Source organism: Mugil cephalus, chromosome 11 (assembly GCF_022458985.1).
Source record: "Mugil cephalus isolate CIBA_MC_2020 chromosome 11, CIBA_Mcephalus_1.1, whole genome shotgun sequence".
NCBI classification, from domain to species: Eukaryota; Metazoa; Chordata; class Actinopteri; order Mugiliformes; family Mugilidae; genus Mugil; species Mugil cephalus.
Window position 1 is genome coordinate 3,400,532 of NC_061780.1, and position 26,726 is coordinate 3,427,257.

Consider the following 26,726-nt stretch of genomic DNA (forward strand, 5'->3'; position numbering starts at 1 on the left):
TACGGTAATACCTTATTTGCAGTATTTTGTACGTGTTTTTGAACTGAAAAGGAGAAGCTCTCCAATCTCATTGCACATTGTATGATGACAATAAAGGGTAGTTTATTGGGGGGAACAGTGTCCAAGGTGTGGCCTGTATTAACCAGGTCTCCAAAGCACTTCTCACACTCTCTGGGTCCCATCAAGCACACACAGTCCATCTTGCTGCCAAAGACCTCCCGTTCCCCATGAATACAGACAGAAACCGGGACTCAAAACTCTTCTTCTGAGCAGCACTTCTTCTGAAGTTGGAAGGTTTCTTCCAGTTAAAATCGAGTAGTTTTAGTTTGCTCTGGTGTTTTAAGGCTCAGCTGTCTCAAGACAGTTTGGATTAATAGAGGTGATATATGGATAAAATAAAATGAAACTGATATAACAATGATATCTCAGTTACTTCACAAAACTGTTTTGCTTCAAACATTCTATGTTAACAGTTTCATACCAGACTAGTCATCACAGGTAGTCTACTTTGAATGTTTGGCTCAAGTCTCTCATCATATAACGGAGTACATAAAGTGGACAGCTGGCTATGTCTCCATATTGTCTGCTCTACTCTGTGGTGACAGTTTTAACATTCAGACAAAGTTTGAACTAAGAATGCTTTCAAAAGTTTACGGTCTTTGTTCAAGTGATGTAAAAGGAAGCCACTGACACACAAATATGCAGAAGTGTTTTCAAAGTGGCTAATGCATGCGAAATAAGGAAATGCAGTTTTCTTTTTTTAAACTTGCTCTTCATCTGTCTCGGGGGTTGTTTTATTAAATCATCATCATTTGCTATTTATATTTTGAAATATTAGCCGGCATCACAGGTCATGAGAGACAGACATTGTAGTAATGTATCAATAGAGAAACCTTCAAGCGATCTAAAAATAAGATACCTAGTCTCTTATGTAACTACATGAGAAGAAGTGGGCATTGGTTTTGCAGAAAAAATATCACACACTGACAATACTTCCTTTTAAGGAGATCAGTCAGTCAATCATAAGAGAGAAAAGCTGGTTGGTCGTGGTGGTGGAGCAGTATAGCTCAGCGGTGCACCAAGAAACTTCCTGAAACTTTATTGCCTCGTAAAGAGGAAGAAATTGAAAAGTGACCAGAGGAAGATGACTTCGGAGCATAAAGACAGCAGAGATCACTGTGACAAGAAGAGAGAACAAGACAAAAGAGGTAAAACAACATTTAAAATGGGTTAAAATGTCTCTTTTTAAAAAGAGTTAACTGTGTTGAACACAGAGACTGAGTGGATTGAAGATAGTCTGAACTAGTCACAGTTATGTTATACAGTTAATCACAGTTGATGATTCAGGTGACCTACAACTGGACAATATGACTGAGATAACAACAAGACAAGATAACCTTAGTATTAAATGTTGGGGTAGTCACATGACTGACTAAAATGTGTTAAAATCACAACAACTGAAAAACTAAAAGTGCAACATCTTTCGTGTGTGGTGTCAACTGTGGACTTTCCTTTGGTTCTACTTTTACATGTTTGCTGCATTTGCTGCATTAAAGATTTGTGTGTGTGGGAAAAGACTGAACGTTGTCAAGCACATCTCAGGATGTTTGTTCTCCCCTTTGGGTGACTCGCTTTTCCCTTTTGAGAGCAGCAGTGTGACAAGGTAAAGTACTTCTCCTTCTCATCCCGTTAATGCTGCTAACATTAAATTTGATTCTTTTCAAATCATGACCTACAGCATTTAGCTGCAGTACTGTCATCTGTTGTCATTTGTTTATTGTTTATTATGGTTAACAAACTGTGATGGTGTGATATGTGTTTTTTAAAAGAATAAGCAGCTTTATATGTCCATCACTTATCATAATTACATGGTTTTTAGAAATACTAATATTGTTTCCTTGTTTTTGTCTCTCATTCGCATTAACAAAACTCATAACTGGATTAAAACAACACTGTGGTCAATAGATGGCTACTGTGTTAATCTCAGTGAGGGACCTACGCAGAGGCTGGACTCTGTGTTGTGATTACATGTTCTTTCACTATGCTAGTGCCTTTACCCTCCGCTATAGTGTGGTACAAATGTATCCATCAAAACAAAGGGTTTTTGTTGACTCTGTCATATTTTCACTCCAGGAAAAACAATGAAAAAGCTCAGTTGATTCAAAGGGATGTCATCTTTAAGCCTGATGTGAGACAGAAAAATGCAGCTCATGATTATGATCTAAAGATCTGATTCTGGATCATATCAATCAGAGTTAATGATACAAGTATGAGGGGACACGTTTGAGAGGACAGATGATTTCATACCTTCCGATAACTGTCTTGTTAAGGTATAAAACAACATGTGTAGTGTATAGATGTGTTTATTGTCTTTTGAAGCTGGAGTATGTCCAGTGATTCATCTGTCACTGTATTTTTCCACTAGTGTCAGTCAGAAGCCACATGATGATTCCTTCACTGATGGGGACAGCAGAGCACACTGACCTGCACTGCTCCTGGTCTCTGTCTGGATCTGTTCCTTAAAACACCTGGATGTGGAAAGAGCAGCAGAGGATGACTCTCTCCTCAGAGGAACATCATGGTTCCAGACTGAGATTAAATGCTGTCACACAAGGACACAGCTCACTTTGACTTTTTAACTCTTCAGCTGAACACACGGCTCCAGTTAGCTGTAAGGTCAGCTTCACAGGAGGAGAACTACAGAGAGACAGAATCTTAATGTGACTGTGAGTCTTTCTATCAACTTGCTGGTTTTTTCAGTATCAACTGTGTTCTGGTATAACTCTAATACATTTTAGGAAGATCTTATGAAAGTAATATGTTGTTTGTTTCATAGATGTAAGGAAATTGATTTATTTTTTCCATACACTGAGCCTTTCTCGAATTAAAGTTTAATTGGTTATCAAAAATTTTGTTTTCATGGTATGTAATATGTTTTTTTTTTTCATAGATGTGAAGAAATTGAAATTTACTGGACAGAAGTGTGTAGAGGGGGAGACTCTGAATGTGACTGCAGTGTTGATAGTTTCCCTCCATCATTTATCACATGGACTAAATATTCTGAAGAATCCCTTCAAAATGTAAAGAGATATCTGCAGACAACACTGAAATGGACACTTTGTTCATCTCTATGTGACAACAGAGATTCTGGACAGTACTTTGCAGCAAAACTTGAACGACACCTGATGGAGAAAGTCACGTGAAAAGTGATATGTAAGAACTCAGAAAGAGAAAAAGAGAAAAGACACATTAAAACAGGAACTTACATGCAGACGGCATTTAACTTAGACAGAAAAATTTGATATGCCTCAAGTGGTAGAAATCGAAAGGTACCAAACAGGATAAGAAATAAAGAGTTAGAACTGGAAATTACATGTTCTACAGTTTCTTAGGCAACAATGAAATGATTTTACAAATATTTTATGAAAATTTAACAGCTGTATTTTCATATGACTTGATATCTATTTTATTTGATTTTAAAGGTTCACCTAATGTGTTTCTCCCTCTTCATCTTAACATCATGCTACAAACTGTAACTAAAAATATAAAAAATTTCCTCCACAGATAAAAAACATACTTAGATATCTGGGGATAGAATGTTAAAGGGAGAGACTCTGAATGTGACCTGCAGTGTTGATTTGTTTCCTCGTCTCTTATTTCTTGGACCAAATGAGTTCCCAAAACAATCCTACACAACAACACTGGATCACTCACTTGTCATCTCTGTTTGTGACAACAGAAATTTGGATCAGTACGTCTGCACAGCATCACACCTGAACACGACTTGAACTCTACATGTGATGTGACTGTGATCGTAAGTAGACTGTACTGATATTACTGAAGTCATGACATGACAGTTATTTGAAGTAATTGTGCATTTTGTCTGTGATTGTGCTTGTGTCCAACGGGTTACCAAAAATCCAGAATGACTTGTTTGTGTGATTTAGTCAGAGGTCCTGACCTGTTTTTGTTATCAGTGAGGGGTTCCCATACAACCATTGAATGGCCTCTGGAGAACCACACTGAGTACTCTGTCATTAAACCACTGTTGTCAAATCACACAGTACGCACGTCACCCTGACTTTAAACACCATGGTCATATGTTGTTGAATGTTCAGCGCAATAGAAATGCAAGTAAAACAAAACTCACATCCCAAAAAATGTTCTAACAAGACAGTACGTATTCTTGGGTAAAAACACTTCTGCGTTTTTACCTCCTTTTAACATGGCATGTTTTTTATTTTATTTTGCTCTTCTGATTGCAGTTCATAATTTAGTTCAAGTGTGGAAATCATCATTTTTCCTTTGTGATCGGGGTACTTCTTTCTGCAGTCTTTTGCTGTTTGGTTCAAAAATGCTACAGGTACACCATTTATTTCCTCATCATTTATTTGTGACACATTTAACATGAATGTAATTTACTGAAAATTTTAGAAACCCTTTTTTTTTTCTTCAGAAGAAAACGAAAGAACTTGGAAATTTTGGGTGAGATTTGGAGATGGGGGACCAGTCAGAAAGATCACTGGTACTTGTTCATTAGCTAGCCTTTATACAACTTTTAAATATTAGTGACGCAGAACTGTCTTATATTAAAATTATTTTAGTATATCCACATATTGTTTATGAACCCATTTGTTTCTCACAGGTTTTAATTATTAATTTTCCATTTGTCATGTTAAAACTTTCATATTGTTATTTTTAGTAGATTGAAAACTGCCATTCAGCCTATTAACAGCAATTCTGCTTGGAGAACAAATCCCCTTAACATATACATCTTTTTACAAAGGACATGAAACTTCGTTAATCATAAACACCAAAATTCAGCAATTTAAAAGGAAGTTGAGACCAGTGAGAAGTTGCATCGCAGAGTAAATGATAAAGTCAGGTTTTAAGACTGTCTCATAGACCTCTCGTTACAAACATCTGATGAATGAGTTTCACATTTTGAAGCATGAATAAGCACTACTGCAATGAACTTTTAGTGTCTGAACTGAATTCATTCCACGTTCAACTCATGTGCAAAAATTAGCTTCCAGAGATTTTCAGAGTGGCAGATTCTGGGATTCTGTACTGAATATGCTATCACGTCTTCTTTAACAGAGTTCCCTTTTGTGCTGTTTTGTAATGCAACTCAGACTAAACCACATAAAGTTACAGTACCAATAGTGCTCTTTTCTTAAGGTCCATGACAAGGGCATCCAGATTTGTAATATGTCAACCCTGAGGCTGTGGCTTTAATGATGTCTCTTGTGGTAATGTCTAGAATGAAGGTCAGACTTGTATCTCCTCCTAAGCATCATGTGTTACAATGCTTCATCTGTCCACAAGGAGAAGCAGTGATTATAGAAGATGTCATAAAAGAAGTCAGCAATATGGATGTTGCCAATACTGTGCATGTAACATGTGTGCAGTTAATGTGTTGTTAACCAGGCAAATGTCTGTGAAGGAACTAAATGATGATGGTGAGTGCCTATGTGCAGGTGTCTGTAGTTTACCACAGCTCATTAATGGTGTAAAAACCAGACACACAAAGGTCAGGTGCTGCTTCAAGCTAATTTTCAAATACACGCAAATTAACACTTTATGGGGCAAGGAACCATATTTGGACAACTCCACACAAATTTAAATTGCGTCCTTGTGCCTCTCACTGAGGTTTAGAAGCATGTGGGTCCACCTCTGCATGCACACTGAGCATAACTCTGACTGGAAAAAATCAAAATGATTGGAATATTGTAAACAGAGATATTATAAACATGTTCAGTGTTGTAATTGTGCAGATGCCCGCATGAGACGTATCATTTTCTTGTACCTTGACAGATATATAATGGTCAAAGCAGTAGGAGATGATCTGACCACACCAAGGGGGCTGACAATGGTGATGTGTCAGCAGAAAAAAGCCCGCACCAGAACTCAACAGTGAGCCAAAAAACGTGGGTACGCCAACATTGATTTTCCCGTGAATAGTTTGTCCAGAGAGTCCACAAGGAAGCAAGAGAAAGCACAGAGCTGATATGCTGAAATCAAGAAAGAAAATACAGGAGAAAGAGAAGATGATGGAGAGAGGAAAGTGAAATGTTTTGGGGGACAAAGGAAGATGAGGAGATATGGAAAGGATGTGGAGGTGTTTATGGTGGAGGATGAGGAAGATGAAACTTGTCCAGAGGAGGCAGAAGAGGGAAGAAGAAGAAGCAGTGTACTCCAACGTGAATGATATAAAGAGGGAGATTTGAGGATTTTTGTTATACTGTGTGTTGACTGAGGACAAAGTCTGTGTTGTCATCAATGTGATGACTGATGACTGTCAGACAGAGGGCCCTTTTTAACGCCTCGTGGTCCATCAGCTTGGTCCAAATTAACCAAATGTTAGAAAATGTAAGTTTACTTAGATTCCGTTTTCCATTAAAAGTCTTGATCAACAACATTAACAGTTTAATTTGAGAGAAATAAGATAAGAGACTAGAGTTTTGGTTGCACCTATCTTGTGTGCTACTGTGCCCTACATTAAAGAGAGGAGAGCAGAGGAGGTGCTCATGCCCAGCATTATTGGGTATATTTGCTTCTTCACAAAAGAAAAAATCTTAGGCCTTGTCGTAAGGAGGAGATTTTACATACAAAACCATATGAGTCGACTTACTCTGCTTATTTTTACACTTTCCCAAAAAGATGTTAATTTTAAACATGTTCTATTATTAAAAATTAAACTAAAGTAAAGTAATAAAAACTGAAATAAATGGTCTCAAAACTGCTTTTTTTTAATGCAAATGATAGATGTTCCATAAAATTTAATCAAACATTTATTAAAAAAACAGGTGTCAAACATTTCTTAGGTCTTATTCATTTCTTTGTTCTTCTAATGTCTTACCATCTGATGTTTGCTGCCCTTAGTGGGGTTTTGGGTTGTAAAATAATGATAATAATTTCTTTCATTATTTTTATTTACAACCAACAATATTAACACAAAAGATAAGTACCCAAACACATACCAAAACAAAGAAAACACACAAAAAAGAAAAAGACAAAAACAAAACAAATACATTCTTCCTGTCCCTCCGTCTTGTCCTCCCAAAGAGGTCCAACCGCTTTAGCGCACAAGATCTTCTGACAATTAAAATCAACAAAAAGAGTCAAAGGACTATAACCCTGGGTAAATTCATACTTAATAATATTAACAGGTTGTCCCTGGATTTTGTTCCATCCAGAGTAACAAAGAGAGGGAAAAAGGGTTAAAAATATAGAGAGAGGGCAATCACATCATCTAGTAGGTAACTGAATAAAGGTTTCCATAACTCATGTTTTAAACCCCCGGTTACCATTGACCCCTAGCACAACTCTTTGGGAGTACCTGGAAATTTCCCGTTCCAACGATAACCATGATATAATATAATATGATAATTCATAAAGAATGGGACATTGACACAGACACCCATCTTTCTTACATTTCTGCACAAGAGGGGAACGTCTGGGGTCAAATTTATTAAGAATGTAGGGCATAGATGATGTCTATGCAAAATATTGTATTGAGGTTCCTTAAATCTTGTGCAGCAGTGTATCATGACATTTCAAGGATGCACTCGGGCCCCGTCCCCTGCTTCAACTAATCCCCAGATCTCTCTTCCCAAAAGTCTGAACGGATGATATTTTGTCATTCCAGGAATCAAGTGTTTGGCAGAAATATGAAACAAAGCCTTTCAGTGAACTCTCTAAGGCGCTTTTCAATAGACTGACCAACTGACCCCAAGAAGCAGAAGAATATCTGTTTGAAAAATTCTATAAATGATGGATTACAAAAAAAAAAAACAGTATGGGTATACCAAACTGATCTTGAATGTATGTAAAAGACATTAGTTTTTCAGAATAATGGTAACCCAAAAACCCCAAATTTAAATCCAATGCCCTTCCCGTGCAAAGAAATTTAAAAACCCTTACTACTGATGCCTTGGGAAGCTTTCCAGAAGAAAGAAAACCTTTCCTGTGTGTTAAGCACCATCTCTCTCATACCTTTGCAGTATACTATAACTGGGTCATTTCTGAGGTTGGTGTTATCTGCTTTTTCCACTTTTTAAAATAATTAGTTGAAGGTGAATCAAACATTTTAAAATAATTATGTATCCAGTCGATTTAAAATGCATGACAGTCCAAATTACCCCAGGAGTCCTAACCAGCCCCTGTTGTGCAAGCTCTAATGTTCCATTTTTAAATCTGGGCTTTTTGCCAAATAAACTACTGATATCAGTGTGTATAACTTTGCTATTTGTCCCCGTAATCATGAAAGGAGCATTTGCACTGGAGGGAAGTAGGGGTGGGAGAACGTTCATCTTAATTAAATTTACTCTTCCAATCCTGAAATAGGAAAATCCATCCACCTGTTGAGACACTCTGAAATTTTTATTTTTTTATTTTTCCAGACTAAGAAAAATTCAGGTGAACAAATTTTTTAAAAGGGGCGACTCTTGTTCCTAGGTAAAATGATCCTGTTGTGGACATCTGAAAGAGGGTTTGTATTGAAGGTGGTTTTGTAGCGCCCCCCAAGGGAAATGAACTAACTTTTCAAAGAACTTATAACCTAGTCCCGTCGAATTTATTCGTTTTAGGGCAGAAATGATATTTTTACATGATATTTTATTATAGACCTGTTTCCATGAATTATTTATCATTAGTAATCGTAAAGAACAAAATGGACGTCTATGTGTTTTATACAATTTCTGAAGTTATATGCAGTGGTTGTGTTACGTTTAAAGCCATCTACAAACGGTTTGACCTTTGGTTCTGTGATTGACCGAATTATTTGTAAAACTAATAAAGGGTAATCATGTGAAGTAATGATATGTCCATCCATCCATTTTCAAAGGGTCACTGTGGCTTTAGGCCTATCACAGCAGTCAGTTATTTCAGGATAAACACAAAGACACAAACAATTTTATTCATCAAATTTAAAACCCAACGGCAATGTTTTGCAATGTGGGGGAGAGATAGCAGGGAGAATCCATGCATGCAAACTCCACACAGAAAAACCAGAACCTCGTGTTGTGAGATCACAATGCTAATGCTGGACCACTCTGCTTTTCCCCAAGATAAATACTTACAAATTTCATGTGCTCTGATAAAAGCTTGAAAAATTTAATGGAAAAGAGTCAATGAAGGGAAAAAGATTCAGGCAGAAAAAAAGATTAAACACTACCTTTAACCAATACACTTTACCTACTTTAAAATGCTTTTTATGAATATGCCGGTTTATTTACATTGTTGGGCAAGTTACTTCCAAAATGTAATATATTTTATATTACAATTACTTGCATTTGAAAGTAATAAGTTTCTTTACAATATTTCCCTTCTGTTAGGGAATAAGTACTATTACTTTTTGTTACTTCCACCAAATAACATTTAGGACAAGGCATACAAAATGAGGCAATATTTTGTCATGGCGAATAGTCCTTTTTATTTTTCACCTTATTCTTTTAAATCTACAAAGTATTTTGAACTACAATTTACATTGCATAGTTTTAAAGGTTGTCTTCCGTGAATGAGTTTCCTCAGGGCACACCTCACAAATCTCTTTTGATCATAAAATTTAAATATTTCTATCCATATTTTATCTTACTGGGCGCTTTGTTCATTACCCACCAAAGTCTCCCTTTATGAGTACTGTAAAACATGGAGATGTAATGTTACTGTTAAAGTATTCTGAGATGTGTTTATAAAACAACCGTGAAAATCCCTCTGCAAACACAACTGACTTAACAAGTCACTAACTGTAAATAACATTACCAATTATAGTAGAATGCGTTATATTACTCCGTTACTGCCTAAACTTAACTTTTTACAGTAACGCTTTCTTTTGTAGCCCTTTCCCAAAAAATGTTTAATTTACTATTTTAGGTTTGTTAGATTTATCACACCCAACAACTCTGTTTGAAGATGAAGATGATAGTCTACTATTGAAAACCTGTTGATATCTAATGAACCACTCCCGGGTGAGCAGCGCTTCTTGGTGAGCTCGATCTCCACGGGTGCCATCGGGAAACAGCGGTAACAAAGCATTGAGAGCAGTTGATGAAGATTTTCAGGTTCACATTGCCAGACCTGGGTGATGAGAACCTTCACAGACAGGTCCTCACCTCAGCGTCGGTTGCAGCAGGATCTTCCCAGTGTGTGCAGACAAAAGTGGGAGTTGTTTAGGTTCCGTGTGGTCTGATGAGTGGGTAAAGCAAATAGTTTTCAATAAATTGAAAATTTAAAAACACTTCCAATGGTACCGGCGAAAATATCAACAAAAAATTATTAATGCGTGCTGTCTTGACAGTTAAAATAAGCTTGAACTTTGAAAAAAAGTCATGTACTCAATGTGGCAGAAAAAATCAAGAATAAAATTACATCCCCATTAGCGGCATGAAAAACATGAGTTAAAAGTAAAATGATCAAGAAGACAAAGAGAACTGAAAAGAAGGGAACTAAGAAAGAACTGGACTGAGACAGAACTGACATAACAAAAAAATAAAAATAAATAAAGATTGAAAGGGGAACTGGGGGGTAAGACTGGCCAGACGTAAGTTTTATCACCCCAATTTTCCGGGTGTGTCTGTTGTTGCGAAATGGTCTCGCACCTTTACTTATGATTTACATATAATGCTTTCATTTCAATAGACATTATATAATTGTGACTTCTCTCAATGTTAAACTCAGGAACTAAGTGAGGAGAGTCATGAAATCAAACACTTTAAATCAAACCTCAAAGTCTGGTGAAAACACAATTCATTCATGTAACATTCATTCATTTATTTCTACGACTTTCCTAATTCCTAACTCACATTAAATAACACATAATAATCCTAACACAATTTAAATAAAATTTGTAGCTAGCTAACTATATCAAAAAAGAAGACACATAGATTATTATTTGGGCACGCTAACCAGTCTTGCTTTGTAGAATATAATTTTTAAAATACTATAACAGTATTACTTGGTAGAATTACATTTCCAAATTTATTTCCTTAACTAGCCTCTGGTGGCATTATGGCTCCATGGTTTGAGACTTATGAAAAAAAAACATAAAGATAACTTTGTCTCTAAGGTTAAAGATGATCAAAAAATGGTTTTGAAAACTGATCATAAGCTTGGTGTTAAATTAAACATTATAATTTGGTTACAAAGTGTACATTTAAAAGTTTCTAGTTCTTGTCCCAAAAGGGGATGCTGCAGTTTGTTTATTATGAGTTAATGCCAGGTGGTCCAGGGACCAAGACGTTGTGCTTTTTATCTGTTTGGGGTACCTGGGGTGGGGGTAACACATCTTGAGAAAAAATCTTAACGCTTGTTTTATGGGCTCAGAAATCTGCAGAGGAAACAAAACAATCCTTTTCCGTTACAGACTAACAGAGAAGTCCTCCCCCTGTTGGTCAGGGAGAAATCAGTGTTCTCCTGCAGATTGAACTGGTCCTCTAAACAGTAGGTCTGCTTTAGTATCATGGATGTTACAGTGGAGTCCTTCTCTGGGCTGTTGCTGGGTTCTTCTACATGTCAATGTCCTCTTCATAATTTTGCATACTGGAATTTGGTAAATTTAATCCATCTGTACTTCATGTTTTGAAGGCTTCTCAAATGAAATGTTAAAATGGGGAACAGGGTTTAAAATTCTCAGTTGTCTGAACACTTGAGTTAGAGGTAACCCGAGCTTGGGTTGCTGAGCCTTTAGTCTTTTTGACTTTCATTTCATGTAATTTTATTGGCATAAATAAAAAGCTGGGGAACCCCAGCAGTCAAAAAGTCAGTTAGAGCTGAGGAAACCTCTTGATGAGAGGGACACTCTCAAGAACAAACACGAGTCCATTTGCCTTTATCAATGATGGCTTTCGTCCATTCGTGAACAACACAGACAGCAAACAATGTTTTCTCTTCAAAGGAACGCAAGAAAGAAGGTGAATCCAAATGAAGAGAACAGGACGTACATGTCATTAGAAAAACCAGATCCATCCTCAAAGTGTTAGAAAAAGAGAATCTGTGAAGGACTTTTTATTTCTTTGTTCTGAGAATGATTGTGATGGATGTTTGTGGTAGCATCATTTATTTGGACACGTGGTAAAAAACATGTGTCTATGTCTGTTCAGCTTTGATTCAGCTCTCACTTTGTTCTGCTCTCATTTGAACAAAGGGCTTTCTGCATGTCATCTGTGTGTGTTCTCATTGTGTTTTCTCAATGTCTTCCCTATCTTTAGAGCAAAGCAGATGAAGTTCAAAGTTGATAATGCTTTGTTTATTTAATCCACATAAACATGTAGAATACTTGAACCCTTCATAATTTATCTAAAACTAGTCAAGCGAGCACACTTTAGCTTAGCTTGTCTCCTATTCACATAAAACACTACCCTCACATCTCAGTGTCTCTGGTCAGATTTCTGAAACTCTAATTGTACTGTGTCATGTTAATGTTTCTAAAGCATATTTTCAATGTACGGTTAACATAACGGACCAGGGCAACATTTTGAGCTGTTCTTAGCAGGAATAAATGTACTCTAATACTTTGTTTAAGAGTGAACAGAAAGTTAGCAGCACTTATCTGTGATGGTATTTAAGGTAATGTTGAAGTGATGTGACTGATACTGAGACCAGCTTTTACAGTGTAGATATATAGATCTGTCTTCTCATGCATGAAAGGCACTGAAGAAATTTTTAAAATGATTTTGTTGCAGTATCAGTATATTTCTCTGTTTTGTTATATGAGGATAGTAAAGTGTGTGTTAAACACGTGGAAGTGTGACGTCATGAAATGTTGACTTGACCATCACCACTCAACTGTCTGTGACAGAAATCACACGACAATGATCTGAACATCTGAGTCTGTTCTTAGCAAGATATAAATTATTTTCTGACATGTTTGAGTGTCAATGTGAGAGTGTAATTATACTAAAATTGCTGCAGTCTTTAGTCAAACTTCCTTGACAGTGTAAAATCAAGTCAGAGGAAGTAGATAAAAAGGAGAAAAAGTGTCTCTGCTCAGAAAAGAGACACTCTAAACACAACATATTTAATATATGTTTTTAGAATGTAAATAAATACAGTCACTGTGTGGTTGATAAATCAGTGGGTCGTGTTTTATTAGTTAATACAGCACCTTGCTGGAGTAAATAAACCTGTAAATAAGTGGTTCACAAGCTGCACCTCTGTAAAACATAGCAACCAACAGAACTAATCAGTGACCTTTATCACTGAATGTACTGTTTATCTCCTTTATTGTCTTGTAGAGCTGTCAAGATTAAATATGTATTATCACATCTGATACAGTGTTTTCTTGACATGTTTCCAAATTACACATCTACAGAGCCAGTGTGTTCCTTTCCTGGGATGTTGCTGGTTTATCCTTCAGTGTAAATATCTTCTACTCTGTGGTGTTCTTCTGGTGAGTTACAGCATCTACACTTACATCTTGAAGGTTCAGCTAATGCTTAAGACACTCAACAATCACCCTTTCTTCTCTCAGCGGGAGAGCAAAACGATCCAAGTCAAGAGGACTGAACCTACAGGTCACTGCAAAAAAAGTGTGAGGGAATCAAAGTCCAACGATCTGAGCGCAACTGAGAGGGAGCGCAACAAGAAGACAGAAGTGCAGTTCAGAGTTGAATAGAAAGACATTTGTGGTCAACATAGACATGTACACATCAGACAAGTAGATGATCTCTTACTAGCTCTGTATTCAACACACACCTCATCATCTCAAGAGTCAGTTTTTCAGTACATTTATTGCTGCCTGCTGTTGGACACAGATGTCTGAAACTCATATTCTGCTGTGGTAAAGGTTTCTGCAGCATGCTTTTAAGATTAGTCTTATAAAGTTAAAGCTGATACACACAACACATTCTTGGCTTGAGTGCCTTGGAGCAAGGCTTGTAACCTCTGCTGACTACTGTCCGTGCTTACCAATGAATGGGATTCCTCGTTTTTTGAATATGAACTTGGTCAATGAAGCAGATTTGCTGTGCATTCATACATTGTATCATCCTATTCACTCGTAATACAACCACTTTCAACACTAATGGTTTCCTGCATCTGTGTTCCTGTTTATTCTGTTAGAAGTATATTTATGAACTGTCTATCCATTATTCACCCTCCATCCTCATGTATCGTGTCCTAGTAGTATCATGTAATCTAGTAAGTATCATGTTTATATGTTGCATGTATTCTTTTATGTGTCTATGGATGTTTGCATCTGACTCTCTCTTCCTCTCCTCTCTTCTCTCTCCACTAAGCTATGAAAATGAAAATCATATTCCTGGTCACAGTCAAATCTGAAAAGTAGTGTTGAGACAGATACAGTAAATGGTTACTGTCAAACTGTTTCCTGTTTCTTTGTTAAAATAGTTACACTTGAACACTTCAGCTACAAATAGGAGGCTGTCTAAAGATACGTCAATAGCAGTGGGGTGTTGGAGAGTGTTTCAGAGAAACTTAACAAAAGTTTACATTGAACAAAATGTTTTCAAAGAGGCTAATGTAGTGGAAATAGGGAAATGCTAAAGTTTCTATTTTAACCTCTAAAGAGGTAGTTTTTTAAATCATGGTTATTTGTATTTAATTTTATAGAAATATTAGTCAGATCAAGGTTCAGTAGAACATTGGAGTTAAAAAAATTTTATTTTTTTTCAGTCGAAAAACGTTTAAGAGGTTTAAAAATAAGACCCCTGTCACACTGTCCCTTAGTAACTGCATGAGAAGATGTGGGGTTTTGTTTTTTGCAAAAATAAATATCGCACACTGACAGTTAATAGTTTGAGTAAAATCAGTCAAACAAATTACAACAAAAAAAAGCTGGTTGGTTGTTTGGGTGTGAGTATACCCGCTCAGTGGTCCCCCAAGAAAAATTCCTGAAACCTTGTTGTGTATAGGGGAAGGGAAAATGAAAAGAGACAAGAGGAAAATGATGTCAGAGCAGAAAGTCAGCAGAGATCACTGTGACAAGAAAAGAGAATGGGAACCAAAACAAAAGGGTAAAAAACATTTAAACATGTCTTTAAAATGTCTCTGTTTTATAAAAGAGTTAAAATTGTTGAACACAAAGGACTGAGTGGACTAAAAAATTTGTCTGAACTAGTCCAGTTGTTGTTGCGTGAGTTTATCTTTCAAGAACAGATAAACAAAGGGCTTAGTATTAAATTGGGTAGTCACGTGACTGACTAAAATGTGTTAATATCGGGAACAACTGAATATCTGAAAGGGCAACATCCTTGGGTGTGTGTTGGTAAAATGTGGACTTTCCCTTTTGGGTTTTTTTCTACATGTTTGCTGCATTTGCTGCATTAAAGTTTGTCGTGTGGAGGAAGAGACGAAGTTTTCAAGCATCATTCAGGTGTTTGTTCTTCTTCTGGGTGATCTGCTTTTCTAGTGAGAGGACAGTTACTGACACAGGTCCCGTATCTTCCCTTTTCATCTGTAATGCTGCTAAAAATTTAAAAATTTTTTTTTTCAAATCCATGACCTAGCAGATTTACTGCAAATACTGTCATCTGTTGCTTTAGTTTATCATGTATTATGGCTTAACAAATGTGATGGTGTGATATGTGTTTAAAAGCCATTAAGCAGCTTCTATCATGTCAAACACTTTTTTCATATAACATGGTATTAGAAATAACTAAATATTGTCTGTCTTTTTTTTGTCTTCTCATTTGCATTAAAAATCATCAACGGATTTAAACAACCCCTGTGGTCCAATAATGGGTACTGTGGGTTAGTTTTCAGTGAGGGAACCATAACAGCAGAGGCTGGATCTGTGTTGTGATACAATGTCTTTCACTACTGCTAGTGTCAAGACCTCCGCTAAGTTGGTACAAATGTGATCCACAAAGAAAAATGTGATGATCTGACATCATATTTCCACTCCAGGAAAAACAATGAAAAAGCTCAGTCTAGAATCATAGGACGTTGTCATCTTTAAGCCTGATGTGAGACAGAGAAACTGCAGCATCATGATTAATGATTTAATGATCTGATTCTGGATTATAAACAACTCAGAGTTAATGGATACTGAAAGAAAGACGGATGGACTGACATAACCTTCAAGTCAACTGTCTTTTGTTTTTAAGGTATAAAAACGACAAATTTTTTGTGTATAGATGGTGTTTTTTTTTCTTTAATGGAAATGTCCAATGTTCAATCGTCCACTGTATTTCCACTAGGTTGTCAGGAAGCCCCAGTGATGGGTTCTTTCCCCGATAGGGACAGCAGGCAACTGACCTGCACTGCTCTCTGGTCTCTCTTTGGATCTGTTCCTACAATCACCTGGATGTGGAGGGAGCAGCAGAGGTGCTCTCTCCTCAGAGGGGAACATCACTGGTTACCAGACTGAGGATGTGACTTCTGTCAACAGAGCACAGCTCCCAAATTTGCCTTTAACTCTTCAGCTGAAACACCAGGTCCAGCTCAGCTGTATGGTCAGCTTACAGGAGGAGCAACACAGGGAACAGTAACTTTTAATGTGACCTGTGGTACTTTTTTCAACGTGCTGGATTTACAGTATCGCTGTGTTGGTATTGACCTAATACATTTTAGGAAGACTATGAAAAAAGTAATATGTTGTTTGTTTATAGATGTGAAGAAAATTGAATCAAATGGAGACCCGAAGTGTGAAGGAGGGAGAACTCTGAGTGACCTCAGTGTTGATATTCCTCCATCATTTATTACATTTGGGCTAAATATTTGGGAAAACCATTCAAAAATGTAACAGGAGATAATCTGCAGAACAACACTGAAATGGACACTTTGTTCATCTCTATTGAGCAAAGAAGTTTAGGACAGTACATCTGCACAGCAAACATTGGAAAACACCGTGGAGAAAGTTCAAAAGTGAACGTGGGTTTTGTAAGAACTGAGAAAAGAGAAGAGAGAAAAAGACACCATTTAAAACAGGAACTTACACTGTAGAACGGCATCATTAACTAGACCCGAGAATTTTGTGCCCTCAAGTGGGTAGAAACGAAAGGTACCAAAAACGGAGTAAAAATAAAGAGTTAGAATCTGGATACAAGTTCTACAACGTTTTTAGGCAACAATGGGAAAAGATTTCCACAATATTGAAAATTTAAAAGTGAATTTTCATGACTTAGATATATTTCATTTGACTTTTAAAAGGTCCCTCAATGTGTCCTTTTTCCATCTTCTCTTAACATCAGCTACAATGTAACTAAATTTTTACATTTCCCCCACAGAAACAAAGAACCTTAATATCTGGGGATAAAAACTGTTGGGGGAGAGTACTCTGAATGTGACCTGCAAGGGCCGATAGTTGCCCTCCTTTTTTTTTGGACCAAACTGGTTCCAACACAACCTACACAAAAACTGGATTTGCTTCACTTGTCTTTTCTGTGTGACAAAGAAGATTCTGGACGTGTCGCACGCAACACACCGAAACGACGGGGACTCTCATGCTGATGTGATGGACTTGTAAGTAGACTGTCTAATATTACTGAAGTCGTTATTGTGAATTTTTGTGCTTTTGTCCTGTGATTGTGCCATGTGTCCACAGGGTTACCAAGATCCAGAATGACTCTGTATGGTGAATCAGTCAGAGGTCCTGACCTTGGTTTGTATCAGTGAGGGGTTCCCCATACCAACCATTGAATGGCCCTGCTGGAGAAACTACACTGAGTTTTACTCCCGTCATTACCCCTGTAGCAAATACACCAATCAAACAACTCACCTGACTGTAAACACCATGGTCACCTGTTGTTGGAATGTGTCAGCAGCAACGAAAACAAAGTAAAACCAAACCTCACCATCCCAAACAATGTGGGCTAAACAAGACAGTTGTAATTTCTTGGGTAAAAACAAATTCTGCATCTTTTAACCTCCTCTTACACATGCAATGTCTATTTATTTTTTTTTGCTCTTCCTGATTGCAGTCATAAAATAGTTCCAAGTGTTGGAATCATCATTTTCCTTTGTGATCGGGTTACTTTTTCTGCAGTCATTTGCGTTTGGTTCAACAATGCCACGGTACACCATTATTTCCCTCCATCCATTTTTTGTGGACAAATTTAAACATGAATGTAACTTTACTGACAAATTGACTAGTTTTTTTCTCAGAAGAAAACCAAGAACTCTGGAAAGTTGGATGAGACTTTGGAGATGTGACCAGTCCAGACGTTTCCCCCTTGGTACCTTGTCATTCAGCAGACTTTTATCCAACTGTAAAAATTCGTGGACCAGCAGAACTGTTTTTCATATTACATATTTAGATATCCAAAATATCTGTTTATGAACCAATTTGTTTCTCTGAGCAACAATGACTGTGTTGGGAGAAACTTTTTAACAAAAATCTTCAATAAAAACACTAGAAAAACCCGTACATGGAAAAGGAAGTTGAGACGTGAAGAAGTTGCAGCTCAGCAGAGAAAACAGTCACTAAAATCGGTTTTACAGACTGCTCTTAGACCTGCTCATTGACAAACAGCATGAAAGAGTTTCACATGTTGAAGCATGAAAAGAGCAAATCCTTTCAAGTGCAGCTTTAGTGTCTGAACTGAATCTTCCACGTTCAGTCATGTGCAAAGGCAGATTGTTTTCCTCTTAGGATCATGTGTTGCAATGTTCCTCCGTCCACAAGGAGAGCAGTTATTCATAGAAGCCTGGAGGCTCTACCACTTAAATTTAATCTGAGCCATGAAAACTGTAAAGATGAATGAACTGTGTGAAGAGTGAATCAATGAAATGCTTAAAGGAGGTCAGAAATATGGATTTTGCAATACTGTCCATGTTAACATGTGTGCATTTAAACGTTGTTAACCAGGCACTGTCGTGTAGGAAAATAAATCATGATCCCCAATATTTGTTGACAGGCGCAGGTTGCCTGCTTGAACCCAGCTATCTGGCTGAGGAATCAGATTATGGTTTAGGACTTGGAATAAATGATTTTTAAATATTGTAAATAGAGACAATAATATGCTCAGTGTTTGATTGTTGCAAGATTTCTGCATGAGTCGTATCCCTTTCTTTTGTAACCTTTGACAGTTTTAAAAAATCAAGCAGTAGGAGATGATCTGACCCCACACCGAGAGGAGCTGAAATGGTGAGTGTCGCAGAGAAAGCAGCACCAGAACTCACGTGAGCCAAAAGACGTGGATACTAGCATTGATTTCTCCCCGTTAAAAGACGTCCCAGAGAGTCCACAAGGAAGCAAGAAAGCACAGAGACTGAATATGCTGAAATCAAGAAAGAAGTACAGGAGGAAAGAGAAGATGATGGAGGAGACGAAAGTGAAATGTTGGAGGACAAAGAGGAGGATGAGGAGATGATGGAAGAGGATGTGGAGGTGATGATGGTGGAGGATGAGGAGATGAAACTTGTCCCAGAGGAGCAGAAGAGGGAAGAAGAAGCAGTGTACTCCAATGTGAATGATATAATGAGGGAGATTTGAGGATTGTGTTGTACTGTGATGCATGTGATGGACTGATGACTGTCAGACAGAGGCTCTTTTGAAAGGCCCTCATGGTCATCAGCTTTGGTCAGAAATTAACCAATCAAATGTTTCAGAAATGGTAATGTTTATTTTAGATTCCTGTTTTCCATTTAAAAGTCTTGCTCAACATCATTTAGACTAACAATGAAACACCAAGAAGAAAACACACATGGATCCTTTTGAATATCCGTGTTTCTGCATTAATTCTTTTAAATGAATGTCTGATATTCATATAAGCTTCATGTATACGCTCAAGCTAATAACACAATCGTGTCTTTATTGGATACATCCACTTCAACATTCCCAGTGCTGGTGGGAAGAGGAACTGAACCCCTGAATTGAATAACTGCTGGGACATCCTTGGACAAATGTACCCTCAAAAAAACCTGTGTCATGTTTCAAGAAGAATTCTGAACTATGGAACTTTTCTTCAGCTCAGACACTCAAACATCATCCTGTGAGGTTGTATGACAAACATGGGAAGCCTGTATGCAGCAAGAAGCCCAGAATCATGACTCTTAATCCAACATGTTTCCCCTTTAGGATGGTGATAGTATGTTGAAGCCTGCAGCCTCCTGCTGCCTATGGACTATGGCATCATAACTGCAGCAGTGTTCAGTGTCACATGATGAAGCCCTAACTTTTAGCTTTATCTAAGTGGAAAGTGTTAAGCCTAACCTTAAAAGTAGAGAGGATGTCTGCCTCCCCACTTAAACCTCAGTAGATTCTTATTAGCAATGCTGTTGCTTTAATTGGATGCAAATGACAACCTGGTTCATTATGAAGAATCACCATAACTAAAAAAACAGATGTCAAATATGTATTAGTTTTCATGCATTACCAATGTGGACTGTTTACTATGCATTTAGTGGCTATGTGTGTAAAATACATGAGATTTTTTATTGTAAATAGTTAATCAAATTAGAAAGGAACAATGGACTGCCTATGTTGCATTAAGTTATATTGCAGTGGTTTTGTTGTGAACAGCCCCTTCATCTGTTTCTGTCATGGTTCTGGACTGAGTTTCCTGTTTTATGTTGTAAAGTTTTTCCTTGGTTTCCTGTCTGGTATTCCTTCCTGTGACGCTCCCTTTTGATTGCTTCTTTTGTTTCTCCTCGTGTGCTGTGTCCTGATTAGTTTCACCTGTGTCTTATCATCCCTCTGCCTACTTGTGTATACATAGCCCTCCCTTTCCCTTTGTTCCCTGTCACGTTACTTGTCATCCTTTGTGTGTGCATGGCACCTTGTGGTTTTTCTGTTTGCCTTTGGATTGTCTGCCATCTCTCTAATGCTTTCTTGTTTTCTTGTTTTCATACATTTTGTGCCAAATCCTGCCTCAGCCCACTCTGTGCTAAACTTGGGTCCTACCCCAAATCCCGCAAACCTTTATAGATTCACATTTGGTTTCTGCTATTGACTTATTACAGTAAAATTAATAAAGGCTAACCATGGGTAAATGGTTAGCTGGATGGTCTGTCATCTATTACTATTACTCTGTAGAGACAGATCAGGGAAGTTGTAGTCAGTCCATCCAGGACTTCCCCTGCCTGCCTCTGTCCAGATGAAAGAAAAAATAAATAAATACTACACTTTAAACAATACACTTCCCTTATTTTAAAAGAAATGCTTTTATACTTAAAAAAGTATTCTTCACCATTTTCATACAATATGTGTCCAATTGTACATTTAAATGGTCAGGGACAAGGGCTAAAAGTTGATAAAATGATCATTAATTTGGCACTGCTGTAGAGCAGATACCAAGGAGTTCTTTAAATTTCATTTCAACATCCAGTTTTGTTGATGTAACTATTTGCTAAATATCCAAAATCCTGTGTTTAAATCTGCGCTGTCAACCACGAAAGTGTTACATCCACTGAACAGTTTGTTTCTTACAAAGAAAGAGTTCATTCTGTGTAGGAACCGACTGATCCAGTCATCAAATCATTATCTGTACCATGTTCATTCACTACTGATGTTGGTACAAGACAGACAAACCAATATTTACCTCCAGTAAAAATACTACTAAGTCAGTGGCACCATCACCGTGTCTGTCAATGATCATATCAATCAGTGTATTACTTTTCAAGAAATGGAATACAACATATGAGCACAAAGAGGAAAAAACATCTGACTACAATTAACACAAAAAGTGTCGTCTCAGTGCTATGCATTGCCCAAAATCACAATTGATATCATTCACACATATTTTGCTATTCATAAAATCATCTGACTTGGCAGATTGGATACTGGTCTGTGGTCATTAAGAAGTGTGGGATCTAAATTGTGTCTTTTCAGAAGTTTAAAGCTCGAAGCTGAAAGGTAAAAAGATACAAATCGATTTAAAAAAAAGGATGTAGGGATGGGATCAAAAATCAGGTTACTGGTTTTAATTTGTAAATGACTTTTACAAGCATCTCTGCATCAATCAGGACAAACTTCCCTAGTGTTTCCTCATGTAGATACAAAGGTTGTGTTCAAATTCATACACAGATCTGATCTAATGGTGTGTATTTTACCACTGAAGTGGACTGCAAATTCTCCTCATTTATTGAAAAACAGGATTAATTAAACGATCAGTTATGGAAAAGAAAATTTTTGGATTGGTTGGATTTTTTAATTTTAAAGGGGCCACTGTGTCGAGAGTTGATCTTAGTCTGCTGTTCAAAAGATCAACAATAAAACCACAAGAGAGGTAAAAAAATATGCAGGAATGTCACTTAAAAGTTTGATCAAATTCACACACACTACAACAGTAAGGTTATGTTTCTTCCTCAGTTTGCTCCGGAAGATTTTGTGGTATAACACCATTGACAGTAAAAAAGACACAGAAGTGGTCAGAAATGCTAATATCTGCAACTCAAGTGGCGTGTGCTGACAGATCTAAAGCATGTCCGTTGTTATGACTATAAGGGGATTCTTAAAAACAATGGAATTATATTCAAAAGAGTTCTACTGATTAAGTGGACTGGCTAATGGCAAGTCTAGCCAAGAATTCACTTTTGTGTTTTCTGTGATTGCTTTTGGAGCACAAAAAGAAAAATGCTGATTTGGCAATGTGACAGTGATTCTGGCTGCCCACAAGAGGTCGCAGCGCAATCCGACTGAACACTGAGTTGTTGTTGTTGTTGTTGTTGTTGTTTTTTGTCAATAGTGCAGTGTTGTCATAGATTCAGTGAGAATCAAGCTAGTTTAGATTTTTTGAGTGTTTTCGTACTGTGATATTATTGAATTTTTCTGTCTCACAAACTGCAGAATCTTCTCATTCAGTAAATTTGTTATTTGATTTTGGTCACGGCTTGTCATTAGGGGGTGATTAAAGGATCCTGGAGCCAGACCAGCTGTGAAGAACCACCCACGAAGAGCACTAGCATCACACATTGATGTAACTGTGTGTATTGTAAGTGATGTTCCTTTTGCTGCTGTGTTAACTATTTAATTGATATTATGCATATGTTAGCCCACCAACCAAATTTCTACACCAGCCACCACTACTGGTCAGTAGTGAGGTTTGTTTGCCTTGTGAGTTAGCCGCTGGAGGTTTGTGTTTGCCGAGGGATCGGTCATTACTTAAATTCACCCCATATGATGGTTTGCTATCTCCAGTTTGGTCATAATAACGTGGACTGTTGGATATTCACTGTATCTAGATTTCCTGTTGAGGGTGACAGCGGGTCTCTGGTGGTTAGTGTGTACCTGGATCACGTGAGGTCAGCAGTCGGTCACACGTCAGTCCATGTGAGGTGGATGATGATGATGATGATGACAAAAATGACCACCCAAGCTGGTCAGCTGTATGCTGATTACCCATGTCGTGCACAATGGCGTGGCTGATGTTGGAGAAGCTGTGCTCTTCTAATATTTAGATGGAGGCTGTTATTTTTAAATCTCAAACAGCATTCCCATAAAAGATTAAAATTGTCAATAAAACTAGCACCGTGTTCGTGGCAGGCGACGAACATTGTAAATGGTGAATGGTCTTGCTTTTCTATAGCCCTTTTTTGCCTGTTGGTACTCAAAGCCCTTTTACAGTCACAGACACATCCACCCATTCGCGGACACAAGCACACACACATTCACACTCCAGTGCCACGCACTGGGAGCAGCTGGAGGTTCAGTGTCTTGCTCAAGACTTTGGCATGTGGCACATTCTGGGTTTGTGAACAACCCGCTCTACCTGCTGAGTCACAGGCGCCCCTAGGAAGAGCGAGCAACTGTATCAACACCACTATAGAATAAATCAACAGTTCTAATGTTGGGGAAAGAAAAAAAAGAATCTTACCAGCAAGACCAAGTGAGGTACAGAGGGAAAGGATGCTTTATAACCAAAGCGTAAATGTCTACCACTAAAATGCCTACAATTAAACTGTTTCCTGTGTCTTTGTTCAAATAGTTCCAGTTTAACACCTCAGTTACAAATAGAAGGGTTTCAGAGATACTGCCAATGGCAGTGAGTTTTAGGACAATGTCTCAACTAACTGGCACTACATTTATTTTGCTGAACCTCAGCAGCAGAGCTTGCACCATAGAGATCAAAAATGCACAAATATGCAGAAGTAATTTGAAAGAGGCTAATGCAGCTGAAACTGAGCAAAACGTAAAGCAGTTTCTATTCAGATCTGCACTTCATCTGTCTGAAATATTCTTTTTACTCCATGACTATTTGTATTTGTTTTAGATTTATAGAGATATTAGCCAGCATCATTAGGGGTATTGCAGTAATGTGCAGTAAAGAGATTTGAAAATAAAATGTCTGTCACAAAGAGTCTCATAAGTAACAACATGAGAAGAAGTGGTGTGTTAATTTGTTAGTTTCTCAAGATAACAAGATTGAAAATACTTCCTTTTACGGATTCATAATATTTAAATACTACAACATCACAACAGTGGAAAAGCTGGTTGGTTGTGGTGGTGGAGTAGTATAGCTCAGTGGTGCATCAAGAAACTTCCTGAAGGCTTATTGCTGTACAAAGAGGGAAGAAACTTAAAAGAGAGGAGAGGAAGATGACCTCAGCGTATAAAGTCAGCAGAGATCACTGTGACAAGAAGAGAGAACGGGAACAAGACAAAAGAGGTAAAACAACATTTTAAATGGGTTAAAATGTCTCTTTTTAAAAAGAGTTAACTGTGTTGAACACAGAGGACTGAGTGGACTGAAGATAGTCTGAACTAGTCACAGTTGTTGTTGCGTGAGTTTATCTTTCAAGAACAGATATAACAAAGAGCCTTAGTTTTAAAAGTTGGGGTAGTCACGTGACTGACTAAAATGTGTTAATATCGCAACAACTGAATATCTGAAAGTGCAACATCCTTTGTGGTGTGTGTGATGGTAACTGTGGACTTTCCTTTGGTTCTATTTCTATACGCTTACTGCATTTGCTGCATTAAAGTTTGTCGTGTGGAGGAAGAGACTGAAGTTGTCAAGCATCATCTCAGGATGTTTGTTCTCTACTGGGTGACTCTGCTTTTCTCTGTGAGAGGCAGCAGTGCTGACGCAGGTCTGTATCTTCTCCTTCTCATCCTGTAATGCTGCTAACATTAAACATTTGATTCTTTTCAAATTCATGAACCTAGCAGCATTTAGCTGCAGTACTGTCATCTGTTGTCATTTAGTTTATCATGTGTATTATGGCTTAACAAACTGTGATGGTGTGATATGTGTTTAACAGCAATAAGCAGCTTCTATCATGTCCATCACTTATCATAATAACATGGTTATTAGAAATAACTAAATATTGTCTGTCCTTGTTTTTGTCTCCTCATTTGCATTAACAGACTCATCAACTGGATTAAAACAACACTGTGGCCCAATAGATGGCTACTGTGTTAGTCTCAGTGAGGGAACCATAACAGCAGAGGCTGGACTCTGTGTTGTGATACCATGTTCTTTCACTACTGCTAGTGCCTTCAGACCCTCCGCTATAGTGTGGTACAAATGTGATCCATCAAAAGAAAGATGTGATGACTCTGACATCATATTCCACTCCAGTGAAAACAATCAAAAAGCTCAGTCTGGATTCATAGGACGAGTGTCATCTTTAGAGCCTGATGTGAGACAGAGAAACTGCAGCATCATGATTAATGATCTGAATGAGTCTGATTCTGGATCATACCAACTCAGAGTTAATGGAGACCTGAATGGGAGGACAGATGGATTTACATACCCTTCAAGATCAACTGTTTCTGTTAAAGGTATAAAAACAACAATCGTGTAGTGTATAGATGGTGCTTTATTGTCTTCTTGAAGCATGGGGTATGTCCAGCTGATTGAATCAGTCCACTGTATTTCCACTAGGTGTCAGTCATTTAGTTTATCATGTGTATTATGGCTTAACAAACTGTGATGGTGTGATATGTGTTTAACAGCAATAAGCAGCTTCTATCATGTCCATCACTTATCATAATAACATGGTTATTAGAAATAACTAAATATTGTCTGTCCTTGTTTTTGTCTCCTCATTTGCATTAACAGACTCATCAACTGGATTAAAACAACACTGTGGTTCAGCATATGGCTACTGTGTTAGTCTCAGTGAGGGAACCATAACAGCAGAGGCTGGACTCTGTGTTGTGATACCATGTTCTTTCACTACTGGTTATGGCTTTACACCCTCCGCTATAGTGTGGTACAAATGTGATCCATCAAAACAAAGGTGTGATGACTCTGACATCATATTCCACTCCAGTGAAAACGATGAAAAAGCTCAGTCTGGATTCATAGGACGAGTGTCATCTTTAGAGCATGATGTGAAACAGAGAAACTGCAGCATCATGATTAATGATCTGAATGAGTCTGATTCTGGATTATATCAATTCAGAGTTAATTTCTCCCGGATTTACATACCCTTCAAGATCAACTGTCTCTGTGAAAGGTATAAAAACAACAATCGTGTAGTGTATAGATGGTGTTTTATTGTCTTCTTGAAGCATGGAGTATGTCCAGCTGATTCAATCAGTCCACTGTATTTCCACTAGGTGTCAGTCAGAAGCCCACAGTGATGATTCCTCCACTGATAGAGGGACAGCAGAGCACACTGACCTGCACTGCTCCTGGTCTCTGCTCTGGATCTGTTCCTACAATCACCTGGATGTGGAGAGGAGCAGCAGAGGATGACTCTCTCCTCAGAGGAAACATCACTGGTTACCAGACTGAGAATGTGACTGCTGTCACACAGAGACACAGCTCAACTTTGACCTTTAACTCTTCAGCTGAACACCACGGCTCCAGTATCAGCTGTAAGGTCAGCTTCACAGGAGGAGCAACTACAGAGGAGACAGTAACTCTTAATGT

General features: G+C 37.7%; 2 protein-coding genes across 5 annotated transcripts in view; both read left to right on the top strand.

Moving 5' to 3' along the window:
- LOC125017049 (hemicentin-1-like) overlaps positions 1 to 26,726 on the top strand; it is a 76,868-nt gene that overhangs the window by 48,130 nt on the left and 2,012 nt on the right. The gene's annotated exons all lie outside the window — the stretch shown is intronic.
- Positions 982 to 26,698, top strand: LOC125017055 (sialic acid-binding Ig-like lectin 12). Of its 3 annotated transcripts, XM_047599904.1 has the most exons (6): positions 1,085 to 1,144; positions 1,190 to 1,208; positions 24,826 to 24,933; positions 25,211 to 25,627; positions 25,908 to 26,307; positions 26,411 to 26,698. In XM_047599904.1, exons 3-6 carry the CDS (start codon positions 24,873 to 24,875, stop codon positions 26,547 to 26,549), a joined length of 1,017 nt encoding a protein of 338 aa, XP_047455860.1. In that variant the 5' UTR covers positions 1,085 to 1,144; positions 1,190 to 1,208; positions 24,826 to 24,872; the 3' UTR covers positions 26,550 to 26,698. The 3 variants fall into 3 exon arrangements, with proteins under 3 accessions (XP_047455859.1, XP_047455860.1, XP_047455858.1); XM_047599903.1 differs by having other exon boundaries at positions 982 to 1,208; XM_047599902.1 differs by lacking the exons at positions 1,085 to 1,144; positions 1,190 to 1,208 and adding an exon at positions 24,375 to 24,509.

What these genes read in the sequence shown, in the direction of transcription:
- LOC125017055 (XM_047599902.1), top strand. Translation starts at nt 24,440, where the DNA reads ATGACCTCAGCGTATAAAGTCAGCAGAGATCACTGTGACAAGAAGAGA. An exon ending in ACGGGAACAAGACAAAAGAG is followed by an intron (nt 24,510 to 24,825) that starts GTAAAACAACAT and finishes GCTGCATTAAAG; the next exon opens with TTTGTCGTGTGGAGGAAGAG. An exon ending in AGGCAGCAGTGCTGACGCAG is followed by an intron (nt 24,934 to 25,210) that starts GTCTGTATCTTC and finishes TTGCATTAACAG; the next exon opens with ACTCATCAACTGGATTAAAA.